This window comes from Amblyomma maculatum, chromosome 6, assembly GCF_055883805.1.
Source record: "Amblyomma maculatum isolate TAMU_Amacu chromosome 6, ASM5588380v1, whole genome shotgun sequence".
Taxonomy (NCBI): domain Eukaryota; kingdom Metazoa; phylum Arthropoda; class Arachnida; order Ixodida; family Ixodidae; genus Amblyomma; species Amblyomma maculatum.
Window position 1 is genome coordinate 55,894,282 of NC_139349.1, and position 15,341 is coordinate 55,909,622.

Sequence of the window (15,341 nt, forward strand, 5' to 3'; positions counted from 1 at the left end):
TTGTAATTTCGCACTATTAACTAGAACTTAATAGTGCGAGTTTAATTAATTACTGAAAAGTGCATTTGAGTGTTTTCATTGAAATTGCGTCTTTTTAGTAAAAGAAAAGTTTAACTATTTGCTCAAGTTTTGATGTTGACGGGGAATTTGTGACATTTGCTTGAGACGTTGGCAACAGAGGGTGTTGTTGGTACTCGACAGTTTTCTAATGCCAGGTGAGGTTTCTTCTTGTTTTCAAACTCCCGATAAGCAATAATGTCTCATACGAGGCTACATTTCGCGCTTGAAGGCTTCGCCAACTGCTTGTTGTTTAAGTCAAGCAACTGCAGCATGCACGTCGATCTCGGAGAGGTGTACCTGTTGTGCCCTGAGTGTGCGGCTGTGATCTTCCAACATGGCTGCGAAGCACGCGTGAATGCTCTGTATTTTAGCTTCCTAGAGCGCAAAAATTGCTGTAAGGGCCGCAGTGCCTCATCATATAAAATTATGGTGAGCGTATATGCCAGAGCTTGTTATGTAGACGTCTTAGCATCGCTACACGAGCTCAATACAATCAGGTTTGATCGGTGTCTCGGATGCCGGCAACCAGCACACCGGCGTTGATCACTCGCTTACCCGGCGGTAAAAACTGCGCTGTCAAAGTCTCTTTAGCTAAGTTGCCGTGTGTGGAGTGCCATTTAAACACTTGACCTTGTATTGCAATTTAAATCCTAAGCGTGTTTGTATTTATTCCTCAGGTCATAAAAACTTTCTCCCTGTCACGAGTTGCGCGCGATTATTTCAAAACCTAAGCACGTCACGCCTTCGTTGCGTTCCGCCAGTGTTAGCTTCAGCATTATTATCGGTTTTGCGTGAAGTTCGTTTAATTGGAGGAAAATTATGTATCGTTCATGCCAAGCAGTCGAGGCAGTCATTTTGAAACCTGCGACATTACTCGTGTGGCGGTGTGAGCGGACGCACCAGCTGCAGATATGGGAAAAAAAGCTTAGATGCTTCAAATGCCTAATAAAGCTGCTTATAAGTGATATTATGTTTTAATACGCACAAACAATACTTAGACGGGCAACGATCAGGTATTAAATAGACCATCCACGGCGTGGCTCTTGCGGCGTTTTTAACACTTCTTGCTTTTTGTAACAGGTCATACTCAAAACATTAGTTTAGCATAGTGAGTTTAGTGTGCTTGATTTGATTTTTGTGCCTATTGCCGTTTGATACCATAATGTCATAGTGAACATTATAGTGTACTGGACTGTGACAATAGGCAGTTAGTTTAATGTTAAATGCAGCAGATAGAAAATCTGATAGGCTGTTAGAATCCCTGCCGTTGGGAGGTAGCATTTGCAAGCTTATCACCGCGACATGGCCTTTACTTTCTCAATAGCTTTAAAAAAATTTTTCTTTTTTTTTTAAGTGAGCCCAGACTGCGAAAACATAAACTGAAGAAAAGGTGAAAGTTTTTTATACCCCTGATGCACAGCACTTTCAATCCTCATTGGGTTAATGCTCATCGAACTCACTGCAGATTGGGAAGTTGTTACTGGCAGCTTTTAAGTGCAGTTGAGAACTATCTTGCTTGGCTCAGTTGTGATTCCCAAGTATGCTAAAGGTTTTCAATCACAATCGAAAAGAGGGTGTTAACACCATCACTCCTGCTGAGCTTTAAAGGGAAAGAAAATGAAATAGAAACAAATATTATTGGATAAATTTATTTAAATGCATGACGTTTTCATTGCACTCTGCTTGCTTTTACGAAGAAACTTAGTTTAACAATAATCTTGTCACCCTGCTCTTTCGTCTGTGCATACAAAGAAGGCTTTGCCAAGTTCACCAGCTAGTGCTGTAACCTTTTCAGCTGAAAATTATGTCGCCAAAGAAAAAAACTGATTTGATAAACCACGACTTTTGCAGTAACAGAAAATGAGGACCAGTTTTTAATGATGAAAATTCCCGTGCAGCATCGGATGCTTCAATCGTGCCTGAAATCCTCTGTGCAGATCGAGTTCAATTAGAGTCAAAAGTGCCAGTGTGGCTATTAGTCTGAGAAATCTTAGTAGCGCTATTCAAGGCGGTGTGTTATATGCTTACATGCAAGAGCAACTCTAAGCCACAATGTATTGAAAGAGTATCCAAATAATTTTACCAATATGAAGGCGTGAACTTTGGATTAGGCTCTATTTGATGTGAACCTGACCCAGTTTTATTCTGAAACTTAAAAAAATAAAATAAAATGAAAATAATGCTTAAAGGCCCACTGTCCACCCTTCGGTCGAAAATATTTTCTTCCCCGGTGACTGTGAGACTTCGCCCCTGGAACGCAAGGCCGCAAAATGTTTTTGAAAAGAGTAACTAATAATGCAGTTACAGCCACCGCAATCACCCGATTCTATCCTGCCTCTCTCCTTCCGTTCCCTCGCAAAGGTTTTTCACTGTCCTGCCCGAGGTCGTCTAGCCTCCGCAATACAAATTCCCCTTCCTCCTCCGCGTTTGGCGGGAGGTGGGGCGTGGCTCTCCGCGAGCGCGAAAAAAAAAAAAAGAAAACGGTCGAGGGAGCGCGGGCCGCTGGTTTCAGTCTGGCCGTGGCGAGGGAAAAGCGCGCTGCGAGCGGTAGACACCCATCCTTCTCCCGTCAGTTAGCGAGACGGACCAATGGACGTCGTTCCCGGTACGTACGTCATTATCGGGGCCGGTCGAGCCAGTGCAGGAAGCGGTGAAGCTGGCTTCTCAAAGGAGAGCATGAGGGAGCTTTGAATTGTATTTTCGATGCTTTGCGGCGCGTGTGTCGCTGTAGAATTTTGCACAGACTATCTCCGGTACCTGATCGAAACACTGGGCTCCTTTTCTTAAAAGGGCCTTCCCTGGACAGTGGCCCTTTAACAGTGACTATTATGTGAAGTTAATAGTAAACCATTTAGAACATAAAGTGTGTGCAATCAGGACCACTGCAGTGCGTCACCAATACAATTAAGCAAATTTCAATAGCAGGCCTCTGTCACAAGTGAAGATGTGACTGCCCTTTTTGTTATTTTCTCAGTCTGGCAGCTGAGAAGTAAACTAATTAGAATGGATAGGGCCTCAGATTTATTCCGATTTGAAGCAGCATCCCAGGTTGGTGATTCATATCGAAATGATAGGTGCCGAGAGTGTACAAAACAACAGGACCATGACTTGCTCAGTCTTGTGCTGTCTTTGTGTGTTTTCCATTTCTTCAGTAATAATGAACCTAGGTGGGCAATGTCAACCAGCCCAATTAGATAATTTAAAGCTGAAGGTAGCAGAAATGCATTCTTGCTCCCTTGGTGACAGGGCTAATGATCCATTAATTATCATCCTTAGCGTTTACGTCTTCGACTTTGTCTTCATAGCCTCTGCAGTTGATCGTTAAGTACAACTCGAGAAAGGCTAAATGAAGCCATACTGGAAAGAATGCAAGCTATAAGGCTTGAGCAGGCTCATTTTTTCGATGCGACAGAAATTGAGCACTTATTTTCTGAGTGCTACGGGGAAACTTTCGTTATTGCCATATTTTCAAAGAAAGGATAGACGCACAGGCTTGTCATTGCAGTGAAATTTGACTCAGTATATGTTTCTGGATCTGGCTCATTTCGAAAAAGAGGACTCCTTATATTATAGCGTAATGCAGATCACATATCTTCTGCACTTACTGTGTATATATAGAAACGACGGCGGCAGTAATAGCGTAACGAAATAAGGCTGGTTTCCAAATTGTACATGTTGATCCCTCCTTGATTGATATAAACTCATACCAGATATGTAGGGGACGTTTAGAGCAAATACAGAAATTTATTAGACAAATGCATATTTTCATGAGACTGTTTGCATGTTACCGTATTTACTTGAATTTAACGCGACCGCGAATGTAACGCGAGGGGCGACTTTCCATATTGCCCAGTGGCAAAAAAATAAAACCACAAATGTAACGCAAGATAATTGCTTGAAAAAGTACCTTCAATAGACATTATGGCAATTGCAGTCTAATCAAAAACGCTCATTCGTTGTCGTCGCTGCCGGGTGCCGATTTCTTGGAAACAGAGTCTTCCGTTTCACTCTCGTCCTCCCAGATGATTCAGAAGCCTTCGCGGTCAGGCTCACATTTAAAAATCACCTCCCACTGCATCTGCCACCCGTGTAAGGTAGATTAGTAGTGTCTAGCCGTCAACTGCCGCAGAATTTCCGATTTTTTTCTGCTATCACAATAGCTTTTTTAGGCAAGCGTTTTATATTGTGCATGGCGCGTTGCCATCATGCTTAATTTGATAGCAGAAGTAAATGTGCTAATTCACTGCGAAAGATACGACAAGCACGTAATCAAGGGGACAACAAGATTCTGAGCCCAAAAACAAAAAGCGAAACGTTTTGACTTTGGATGGATTGGGATTTGGCTGATTTGGCTTTCCTGGTACCCACGTTGCCAACTTAACATCATAAAACCGCGGAAACCGAAACAGAAAGGTGGTAAATTCAATATGGCTGCATCCCGGCACCGCTTTAGGCCAACCGAATCGCGGGATTCGATTATAACGCGAGGGTAGACTGAGAGCCAAAACCATGAAAAAAAACGCGTTAAATTTATGTAAATACGTCATCTCCCCCATTCATCATCTTAAAGCACATGGGTAAGGTTTCAGCTGCTAGTCAGGGCTGTTTGACACACAGTACAGTGTGTGATGTGCCTTTTCAAGAATACACACCCAAGTAAAGTACACAACTCATTCTAAACAGATTGAAGGCCTTGTAGTTAGGTGCTTGAATCGTTGCGCTTTTTCTTGCAATGGTCGTTGTCAGACTCTTGTAGCTGCCAAAGTTTCAGTAACAGTGCAGGTTATGTATTGTTTCGGCATGTCTCAACAACTGTATGCATCCCAGAGAATGATTGGGCCTGTTTGGAAGTTGGATGTGTACATTTGGCAAGAGATTTACTTTCTAATTCAGACATTCTACCAAAGCCATTAAAAAAATAGCCTTTGCCGAAAAATGCATTTTTTGTATAGCAAATATTTCATATTGCGAAGTTAGTAAATAACTCCCGGCCTTCTAAAATAATGTGGAGCCTTCCTGTGTGGCATATCCCTTATTGCTCGAGTCGCATTGAGGCGTTGAAACCCCACTTAAAATAAGGACAAATTTTGCTGGCTTAGTGGGGCAAAACCTTGCACAAGTATTTTTGACTGTGGAAAAAAAAAGTAAAAATAAAGAGCACATTGTGGTGTTCTTTACTTGCATGTTGTGCAAGAGGTTGAATAAGACCATGTGATATTTAAAATGCGTGACCACTTGAATTGAAAACATGTCACAGTGCCCAAGAAACAAGGACTCATAATGTTAAAAGTCATTAAGGCGCTGGATAACTGATCCAGGTGACCTGAGTTTTGATCCGGGCTGCGGCTACCGTGTTTCGCTGCAGGCAAAATGCACGGCTCTCGTGTACTGTGCGATGTTGGGATGTGCTAAACAACTCTGGGTGGTCGAAATTGTCTGGAGACCTCCGCCATGGTACCCCTTCTAGCCTGAATTGCTGTGAAACGTTCAGCCCTACAAAAGCGTACAACAAAGCTAACTTGGGATTGAAAATTGCAGTAAACAGACTGAGGGGCCATCATGGGGTGGAGCCCTGCCAATATGAGTTTTCCACCACGTGGTCACACCTTGGTAGAATAACACTGATTCGTTTTAATAGGGTTTTTTTTTTTTTGCTTCCTTTCAAGGTGATGTTTATCATGTTTTAGCATAGTTTACATTCCCCAGTGTACCCTTCGATGACAAAACCAAACCAAGCTTGGAGTGCAGAAACCAATAGTAATGCTACTCTATACTAAATATATCTAATTACTGTCTGGCAGGTGTGATCTTTATTAGTTTTCAATACTACGCCACATTTGCTGGCGTGCAGTTGCCATCGTGCTTGCTGATTACGATTTCCATGATTGGGATACATAAAAAGTTGTTTTCACTTATAGAAAAAAAAATTCCAGGCATAAGTATTCTAGTGTTCTTATAACAAAATGGTTATGAAATTGAACACCTTAAACAAGCAAGCATTCTGTTGCACCAAAAAAAGGGGGCTTAGAAACGACGGTTGGTTCCTTTAACAGGTAGAGACAGCACATTCTTTTTAAAAAGTGTTTTCTTGCTTTTGAATGACGGACAGGGCACTAGCAAACATGATTCATTACATGAAATCCACCCATGCTCAGTAAATGCCTTGTAATTGAATTTATTTCTTAGTACTTCAGTTCTGCTTTCAGCAGCCTGACAATGGTGCCGCCATCATGAGCAGGTATCACATGACGTAAGGCACACAAGAAATACAGTATAACAGTCCTTTGTTCACTTCCTGTAATTTGTTGTTCTGCAGATAAAGAGTTAGAGTGTATTAAAATGGCACAGAAGCAGTTACATTTCAGGTACTGTGTCTCACGTGATCAGATACCTACTTGTGGCATTGCAAGCATTGTTCAGCTACTGAAACTGAAATTACAGGGTAGAACAAAGTTAGTAGTGAAAACAGTTTTTTTTTTTGTTGGCTGCTGGGTAATTCAGCATGGTGATTCACTTTTTCTTTTCTTTTAACACATCATTCCAGAGCAAAAACAAGATGTGAAAAATTTGATACCTCAACGTCTTCAGCTCCACACCGAGCATGCCTCGAGTTCTTGAGAAAAATCATTATTGACAGTGTTCTGTGAGACGATGTACCTCCGCGCTGGAAGGACAGTAAAGAGCAGGAATTATTATGATCACTAGCAGTTGCTCTCATGAAAATGTTACTATTCACAACGTACTGTGTGCTGTAAAACGGCATACATTAGCCATTCACAGCAGCTGAGCCATGCTCATAGAAAATGTAATGATTTCACAGGCTAGTACTCATTGCAGAACAGACTCTGGTTAACATTTGTTTACTTTTATAACATCTCTAGCAGTTATGATATATTGCATCATATTTCCTTTGCAGGCAAAAGATGACCATTGAGAAAAAACGGTACAATCCCCGCTGCTTCTTTGATGTGCAGATCGGGGGTGAGCCTGGTAAGTCATCCCAGTGAATTTTGAGCTGGGATTCAGAGAGTCAGTTTCTGTATTATGCTTATAATTATTTGCGCCTAAAGGGTAATTGCAATAAAATGTTTTGCTCCGTAAAAGAAGCATTTTCTAGTAGTACCCCGCCGGGGTGGCGCAGTGGTTACGACGCTCGACTACTGTTCCCAAGGACGCGGGATCGAATCCCGGCCTCGGTGGCAGCTTTTAGGTGGAGGCGAAAAGCAAGGCGTCCGTGTGCTGTGCGATGTCAGTGCACATTAAAGAACCCCAGGTGGTCGAAATTTCCGGAGTCCTACACTACGGCGTCTCTCATAGCCTGAGTTGCTTTGGGACGTTAAACCCCACAAACCAAACCAACCATTTTCTAGTAGTACATCAGTAGAGAGTCTTGAAACCAAAATATGGCATTCAAGCGAGTGCTTCAAGAATCATTCGTAAAAGTGGTCGCCTTTGGAGCTGGAACCAGAAAAAGGGTGGCCATTACCAAGAGTCGGAACTGGCATAGAAACGGGCAAAATCGCACCCTTGGCGGCTGAAGTTTTGGTATTTTGGCGGCTTTCTGCTGCTTGTAAAAACCTCTGCGAGTGGGCACGCATCATATACGGGTTTTCCGAGCCAACCTTGTAATTTTACATAACTGCAAACGAACTCCAACCGCCAGCACAGACTACAGATTGCTTAGCATTGTGTTTTCCATGTTTCAGAAGCGCATGCGATGCGTGCCCTCTTGCACGCCGTGTGCTTTCATGTCCTCGACGGCTGCACAGCATATTGGCATGGTAACGCTCATTGGATCTAAAGCAAAATATTGTGGAATTCAGCCTTTTTAAAGGGACTAGAAAATGATTTGGAAGATTAGGGGCTAAATAGGAGTCTTTAGTACAGAGGAAAAGATTTATTACCAATATTTAAAAACTGCTTTCACAGATGTCATTGCGTATTGACGGTTCTTGGAGTTATTTTTCTAAATGCGCGACCACATAGATTGGGCACTCGGCGAGGGTTTCCCTGGCTGTCCCAGTCAGTGTGTGCTTCAGCTGAAGAAAGTAATAGGGGTAGCTCTTTTGTGCACCTCATGGTGTGCTGCTGTCCCACCCTATGTTGTTGCAGGACCAAAGAGCCAAAACTTGTGGAGATACGTTTTTGGTTCCGCACACGTGTTGACTCGTGGTCAATACCGGACCACATCAGCAAATGCACATTATGACAATAATGCATGTTGGCTTCTTGCTGTGCATTATGATGTTTGTAACCCAGTATGATCGAGACGCAGCCAGAGTGTCTATTTGTGGGTGTCTTTTTGTTGCGCTATTAGCCTTTCTTTTATGTGACTATGCACCAACTAGCCAAGCAATCAGTTTTAATTGCCGAAATACCTTTTGTGCCACATAATATTTGCGCTGAAATATTCCTGTAGGTAAGCAACAGCAGTTAAGGAGCTGTTCTGCTGTTTCTTCTTTGCCAGACTTGTCATCCGCTTACCCATTTTTATTTTTTTTTTTCATGTAAAAAACTGATGCATGCCATATCATGTCAGCTGTGTGCTGACCTTATGTATTGACTGGCCATGTTATGTGTCGACTGACAGGCTTGAAAGTGACGGGCCAGCACCATATGGTTGGGTGGCTGCAGCCTCCCCGTCGGGATGTATGGAAACAATGTAATTGTGGAAAAGGATGCAGCTGCTACTATTGCTGCACAGTTGTGTGTGTTGTGCATCAGGCCACTTGTAGAAATGCCATTTCATAGTCTCTTTAAATGGAAAAGGATTGTTGTTCAAAGAGCTGGTAAAGGTGCCTGTAATGGTGATAATTGTTAAACACTTTTTTTTTTTAAAGGCACTAGGGCGTGTGATTGTGCAGTGCTTTTTTTTTTTGGCATGTCACCCGATTTCTCTGGTCAGGTGGCGTGGATTATAATTTGCAGTGCCTACATTATAGTGTCCACGTCTGCGTTTATACAGTTTGGTCTCCTTGGCCATCATGTTTTTTCTCTCCTTTTTTTTTTTTTTTTTTTTTTAGTTGTGCTTTGGTTATACAAATTGTGGGTTCAATGTGTGAAATAGAGTCCATGGCACTTGAATGAGCTCAGAGGTATTTAGTGCAGTGCTGTTGCAGCCTGGCCCCTGTGGCTGTGTATGTTCTTTCTTGCAGCTGGGAGAGTAGTCTTCGAACTGTTTGCTGACGTCTGTCCCATCACTTGTGAGAACTTCCGGGCCCTCTGCACAGGTCTGTGCATGTTTACATAACCCTTAAAAAGCACTAATTCCTTTCATTTTTGATGGCTTTCTTTTTTTCTTTGGACTGTAATGTTCAAGGTTAAGACATAGTTGCGTAAACTATCCATAACTTTGTTTCTTGTGAACCTAAAATGTAAACAAAGTGCCTGGTAAGTTCTGTTGTTCATCACATGAAGGACGCAATATCAACATGGTTTCATGAACATCATTTGTTATTTTTTTCTTCATTAGTTATTTTGCATCGGAATGCATCTCACATTATAATTGGAACCAATGCGGAAAATTCCGGCTTAAGGCTATAATGTGATAACGTTAATGGGTTCTGTCAGTGACCTAGGGTCCTCTTTACTTATCACTTAGCAGGCACTGTTGTAATTTTTGTTTTTCTTTTAAGTTATTTCATTTTTTTGTTTGCTGCTGAAGAAGTACTTCCACAAGACGGAAAGAAACAAAAATTAAGAACTGGGAAAAAAAATTGTGTGGAGACGATAAGAGAAGGATGGAAAGTATTTTAGGGTATTTTTAATAAAGCGACCGGATGTGTTTAGTAAGTACAGTGGAGACCACTTACAACTTAGCTTTTATAGTGTGGGATATGTTATAATGCGGTCTTCATTGACCACTGGTCTGTCTTTCATAGGAATTGATGTAAAGTTATACCGCTTATTATGCAGTTGCCCAAAGTGAAACACCGTTTTAGTGCAGCTTTAAAATCCACACGTCGTCAGCACGGAACAGAAAGTGCACTTTCTTGCGTGGCCTAGCACATCGCACTATGTGTTCATGGCACGACAAAAGTGCACGCTCCACACGGGCATGTGCGCTGCTCATTTCCTTTGGCATCACATATTGCTTTATCTTGCACAAGATTGTACAATAGCTACTCTTTTATCTCTGTCATTCCCTCACTTTTCTTCTTTCCATGCTACTGGGTAGCACCACCTTTTCTCGCCATGACATCTCTAATGCTTTCCTTCACTCGCACATCACTCTTCTTATAAAAAAGCTAAGCAAGAACGCTCGCTGCGATTATGTCTTTTTTTTTCAAGTTTGGTCGCGCAACAGCAACACCACCTCGCGTGATGGCAAACCGTAAAATGTCAGGGCGCTGCTGGAACAGATGCTCGGTTAGCTTCCTACAACTTGCGCTTAACGATTTGCGCAAGGTGGCATTTTCACAATGACAGAGTGGTCCCACAGAAGCAACGCAGAGATACGGTGCGGGTGGCTGCAACAGTGCACAAACACTAAAGGAGTATTTCTTTGTCAGCCTCACTGCAAGGCATATTTTCCAACCAAAAGGTATTATTCCAAGGTGCCTCGCATTCTTTTTGGAAACAAAAAGAGCTAAGTGATTCTTTGGCTCTGCTGCGTGCGGTATGCTACACTTAATCTAAGCCTGCAGCAGATTTAGTGTGCTGCTTTTTGTTCACCGATTTGTGAAGCGTGTTTGAAAAATAAGTATACCAGTCTGGCATATATTTCGTCCTGAAGAGAAGAACGTTTTGGTTATGTGCGGTATGGCTTATAGTTTGGAAGGGGTGTCTACCAACAGGGAAAACCGTGAAAACTGAGAATTCTCAGAGAATTTGGATAGCCTGGGAAAACTTATGAGAAACTCGGGGGAATTGATGCTTATATCAGAGAAAATTAGTTCCAGTTTCGTTCGGAGGGAACTAAACTCGCGATAAAAGCGGACTATCATTGCACAGGTTGTACAATACTGTGCTGTGCATCCTCTCAGCGACCACCGGCCTCCCGTGTTGTGCTGTCAAGTGTAAGTACAGTACCATCCCAGCAAGGTGGAAAAAAGCACTGCTGCGCCGCACAGGGCTTTTGACTTTTGAAGCATGTTGAAATTGGACACTTCCCCAGTGCTCTGGTTGGGTGCAGAGCACGCACTTACTACAGATCGCACATGGGTTGTTCTGCTGCCACTGCCTCCTCTTGTTTTCTTTTTTTCCCAGTAGACAGCTCTAACAAGGTGGCAGAAAACATCGCAAGAATTTGCGATGCTTCCGATTTTCAGTGGAAGCAATGCAAGTCCCAAATGTACTCTTCCTCCCTGCGCACCGATATTACTAGTTCGATGGAAGCGTCCATTTCTGTCACCGGGAATGCAAGTACGCGATGTAGGCGGCGCTGCTTGGGAGAGGTGAATTATGGTTTCGCGCCCTATTGTGAACCTGAAAAAATATAACTTTTCTGCGAAGGAACAGCTTTACGAATCATGAACTTTGCTGCTGCCCATTTTTTGTCTATACTATATCAATAAAATAAGTTATAGCAGTTATATCATAGCGCAGTCTGCTACTGTGATCAGCTTCGGTACATGCTCGCGTTGATTGTGGCTGACACGGCAGGCGTGCACGCTGCTGGGGAGCGTGCAACTGGCGCTCAAAGTCACTTCATGGGCAGTGGTACCCCGCAGAAACGGATCATGCCAAAGTGCTAAGTTGTAACCATTATAATACTCCAGTTAGAATATCTTGACCAGTCATGCTTTCATCGTGTTCATGCTATTTTACAACGTACTGTGACACACCTGCAGGTCACGCTATGCCGCAAACTAATGCATGCGCCGCGCGATGCGATAACATTCAGTTTTAATGGTTAACGAGGCTAGCAAATACCGCGAGATGAAACTCACGGGGAAAAAGGCGAGCGGAGCGACAGCTTCCGTAAATAACCCCCATCCCCCACCCCTCTCTAATTTTTCCCATGGGTGACGGCTGCAGTGTCGGAGCGAGCTGCGACAGACAGGGCTCATGTTCCATTTTCAGTCCGATTGCATGGTCATTGTAGGCTACCAGGATGACGACGACTAGTGTTTCCTTATTGCCACTACTCCAAATGGCAACGCCGAACAGAACCAAGCTAGTCCGGCTGCTTTCACGGCCGCGCAATACCAGTTATTTGTGACGATGTCTGCTGGCGTCTGTATCATGCCACAAAAACGATGCTTCGGGTAAAAAAAATGATCTCCACAGTATTGCTGGCACCAAATTTGGTCCGAAAATTAACTTGGAGTTTGAAATATCGGCCGTGGAAATTCACACGTTCCTATGAGGCGCATGACAGTTAATGAATATGAAGTCTGAAATATCGCCCAAGTCCGATAGGCAGGTTGTTATGCATTTTGCTGATGTCTGCCTTCTGTTTTGTTTTTATGTGAAGTAAAACGCTGCTCTTTACCATTAAAAATGTTTTGTTTAATAATTGGTTGTTTGTGATACCATCAGGGCAGCATTGTGTCAACTCGTTTTAGCATAGAACAAAGTACTGTGTCACTCAGGGAATTCGAAAACATCAGCTTGGTAGACACCCTGGTGGATTTTCGCAGCCCCCGCGTCCTACGTTTTAAGCGGTCTACGCTGTAGTCATTTAGTTACCAGGCAGCATCTTCAGGGTCATTTCATCCCCAACAACTGATATACCATAAAAACACGCATATAATACGAGACTTTTTTCTTTATTTTATCATGTTTGAGTTCTGCATCGTATTATGTGCGGATCCGAACAAAGTTTAGCGTAAATTTGCAGTTCTGGTCTTGTTATGCAGTGTTTATCAGCATCGGGCTTCCAGCGAGAGCAGTCCTTATAAATTTAGTTCAAATAAATGCTTTTGTTAATGTTTTCTCGCTCGCATTATATGCGGATGAAAAAATTTTTTCCATTTTCGCTCTCCCAAAGTTACACCTCGTATTATACGGGGGTACATATTATACGCAGGTTTTTACAGCAGTAAATACCCTGCTATAGTAAAGATTTTTGCCAGTCCGAGTCACTTTACAATAAATGGACTGTAGTGTATCTATTGTTTAATATTGTCATTAGGGTCTTTCTCATTTGTGAGAGCAGTTGCGCTTTGCATGGACTCGGCAACAGCTGCGCTTGGCTTTGGTGTTTTCTGGCAGCGAAGACTTTTTTGTGTATGTGAGATATGTTTTGCTTGCCGGACAAGGTCGACCACACTTACATTTATTTCAGGCCACAGCGTAGGTGTGTTGTGGGAAAATTGCTGAAGTAATATTATAATGAGCTTGGCGAGGCTGCTTTGCCGTCAATGGTGTCTCTGCTGGGGTTGTCAATCGCTTTCCTACTGCAATTTGCAGGAGAATGTGGCATAGGCAAGACCACGGGCAAGCCACTTCACTACAAGGGCGTCAAGTTCCACCGGGTCATTCGCAGCTTCATGATCCAGGGGGGAGACTTCTCTGTTGGTAAGTAGCACTGCCTGGGCTTGAAGCACGATAAGTATGTTTGCTTTGGTGTAGTAAGAAAGTAAGGGCTGCGGCGTCTGAAAAATTTATTGCTTTCACGCCACATCTACCACTTGAAATCTTACACTTGTAATCATCCTATAAATTTCTTCTAGAATGTGTCTCATCCTTCCAGTGAAAATTTGCATTCCCCCTTTTGAAAATTTGTTATCACAAGCTGCTCATTCCTTGGGTGGGGAAGACTCCTTACATAATCACTGCCACCGATGGAGAATCTCCACTGTTAACGTGACCACGTAGCAGCTGTCAAAAATAAAAAAAAAAAGAAATAAAAGAAAAAAAAATAGAACACAAATCTGACCTTTGGGGTGTAGTACAGCCAGATGGGATCCTCTGCGCAGTTTTCACTTAAGCAAGTGAGCAAGCAACCATTACTTGCTTGCTTGATTGGTTAAACTTTCAGCAGTGCAGAATGGTTTCTTGAAAGTTATTTTTTGTAGCCATTTGGTGATTCAGTTGTTGGACCATGCAGACAGTTCTTCCCCTCTCTTGACGTTCCGATTAATTTGGTTTTTCTGTATTCGGAAACTAATGCATTGTTGAAAACTTTTCTCATCTACAGCAAGTTGGAAACTGCTCGTTAAGTAAACATAGCACTGCCTTTCGCCCATATTTTTGGTTGTGCTGATACCTTTAGCCGTGTTGGCATAAAGACAAAAATTCCATACTATTTGTATGTTTAGGTATCTCTGAAGCAAATGTCATTTAGTCTTGGAAAATATGTGCACTTTTCGTAATTTGAGTAATGGCCTGAATGCATCACTGATATCCACAGGTATGTTTTCTAATGCTGTTGGGCAGTGCATGCAGTGTTCTGTTTGAATTTATGGTTTTCCCCATGTTGCATTTGGCTACATGTTTAGCTAAGGTTATCGTCTCTTCGGGTGTTAAAGGGAGAGGTAGGGGTTACGAGGAAATGAAAACCGCGCCAACTTTCTCAGTTGTGGTGGATAGCTGGATGGTGATAGGCATGCGCCGTTAGTAGTCCCAGCAGTCATGCCAACTTCCTGGCATGTACTGCATATGCTGTACGGCTAACTATCGTCGGTTGGTCAGGTTTCCAGCAAGGACGAGCTCCAGCAGTGTGCTACTCGCAAGACACTACAGTTCGTTGTCTTGTCACGTGACTGTGCAGCGCATGCATGATGGCACGTTGTATCGTTGGAAGAGTCAAATGACGTCCGCAAAGGCACCGTGTCTATACTTGACGTGTGGTACGTGGCACACTGCCGGATACCAATAAAACGACGTGGAGGATGGATCTTTTCGCATGTACCAACCTCACAACATTGCACGCAGCACTCTTTTGGACAGAGGCCAGTCATCGGCATGGGCCAGTATGAAGCACGAGGACATGGAACAGGGGTGGAGTGCTACTCCATTTGCTCCATTCTGCTCCAAACTGGCTGCCTCGAGGTTTTGCCATCAAATTTAGCAGAAAACAGGATGTCACAGCACTGGGGCAAAGATATAATGCATATTGCACTGGGCTTAATACAGATCAAATTTTTGTAAAGGAGGGAAGCATGGAGCATAATAAATAATTTCTCACAAGCAAATTTAGTACGAGCCTCTGGCGATTCGACGGAATTAATTGTGAAAAAAAAAATGCACTGTGCATGTAACATAGCACCTCCTCCCAGCAGCAAGTGAGGCAGATAGTGCAAACTGCTGGGAGCCATTAGGAAAGTTGTATGACTGCAGAAACTGCTTGAGTTATTCTAATGGTTCTGCTGTGAGAACAAGGCTTCACCATC

General features: G+C 42.9%; 1 protein-coding gene across 1 annotated transcript in view; it reads left to right on the forward strand.

Moving 5' to 3' along the window:
• The first annotated feature begins 166 nt into the window (after positions 1–166).
• LOC146185797 (uncharacterized) overlaps positions 167–15,341 on the forward strand; it is a 57,821-nt gene continuing 42,646 nt past the window's right edge. Inside the window, exons 1-4 of the mRNA XM_084606736.1 lie at positions 167–215; positions 6,977–7,050; positions 9,216–9,290; positions 13,417–13,524. Coding sequence (XP_084462862.1) covers positions 6,984–7,050; positions 9,216–9,290; positions 13,417–13,524 — 250 coding nt within the window. The 5' untranslated portion in view covers positions 167–215; positions 6,977–6,983. The remainder of the gene's footprint in view (positions 216–6,976; positions 7,051–9,215; positions 9,291–13,416; positions 13,525–15,341) is intronic.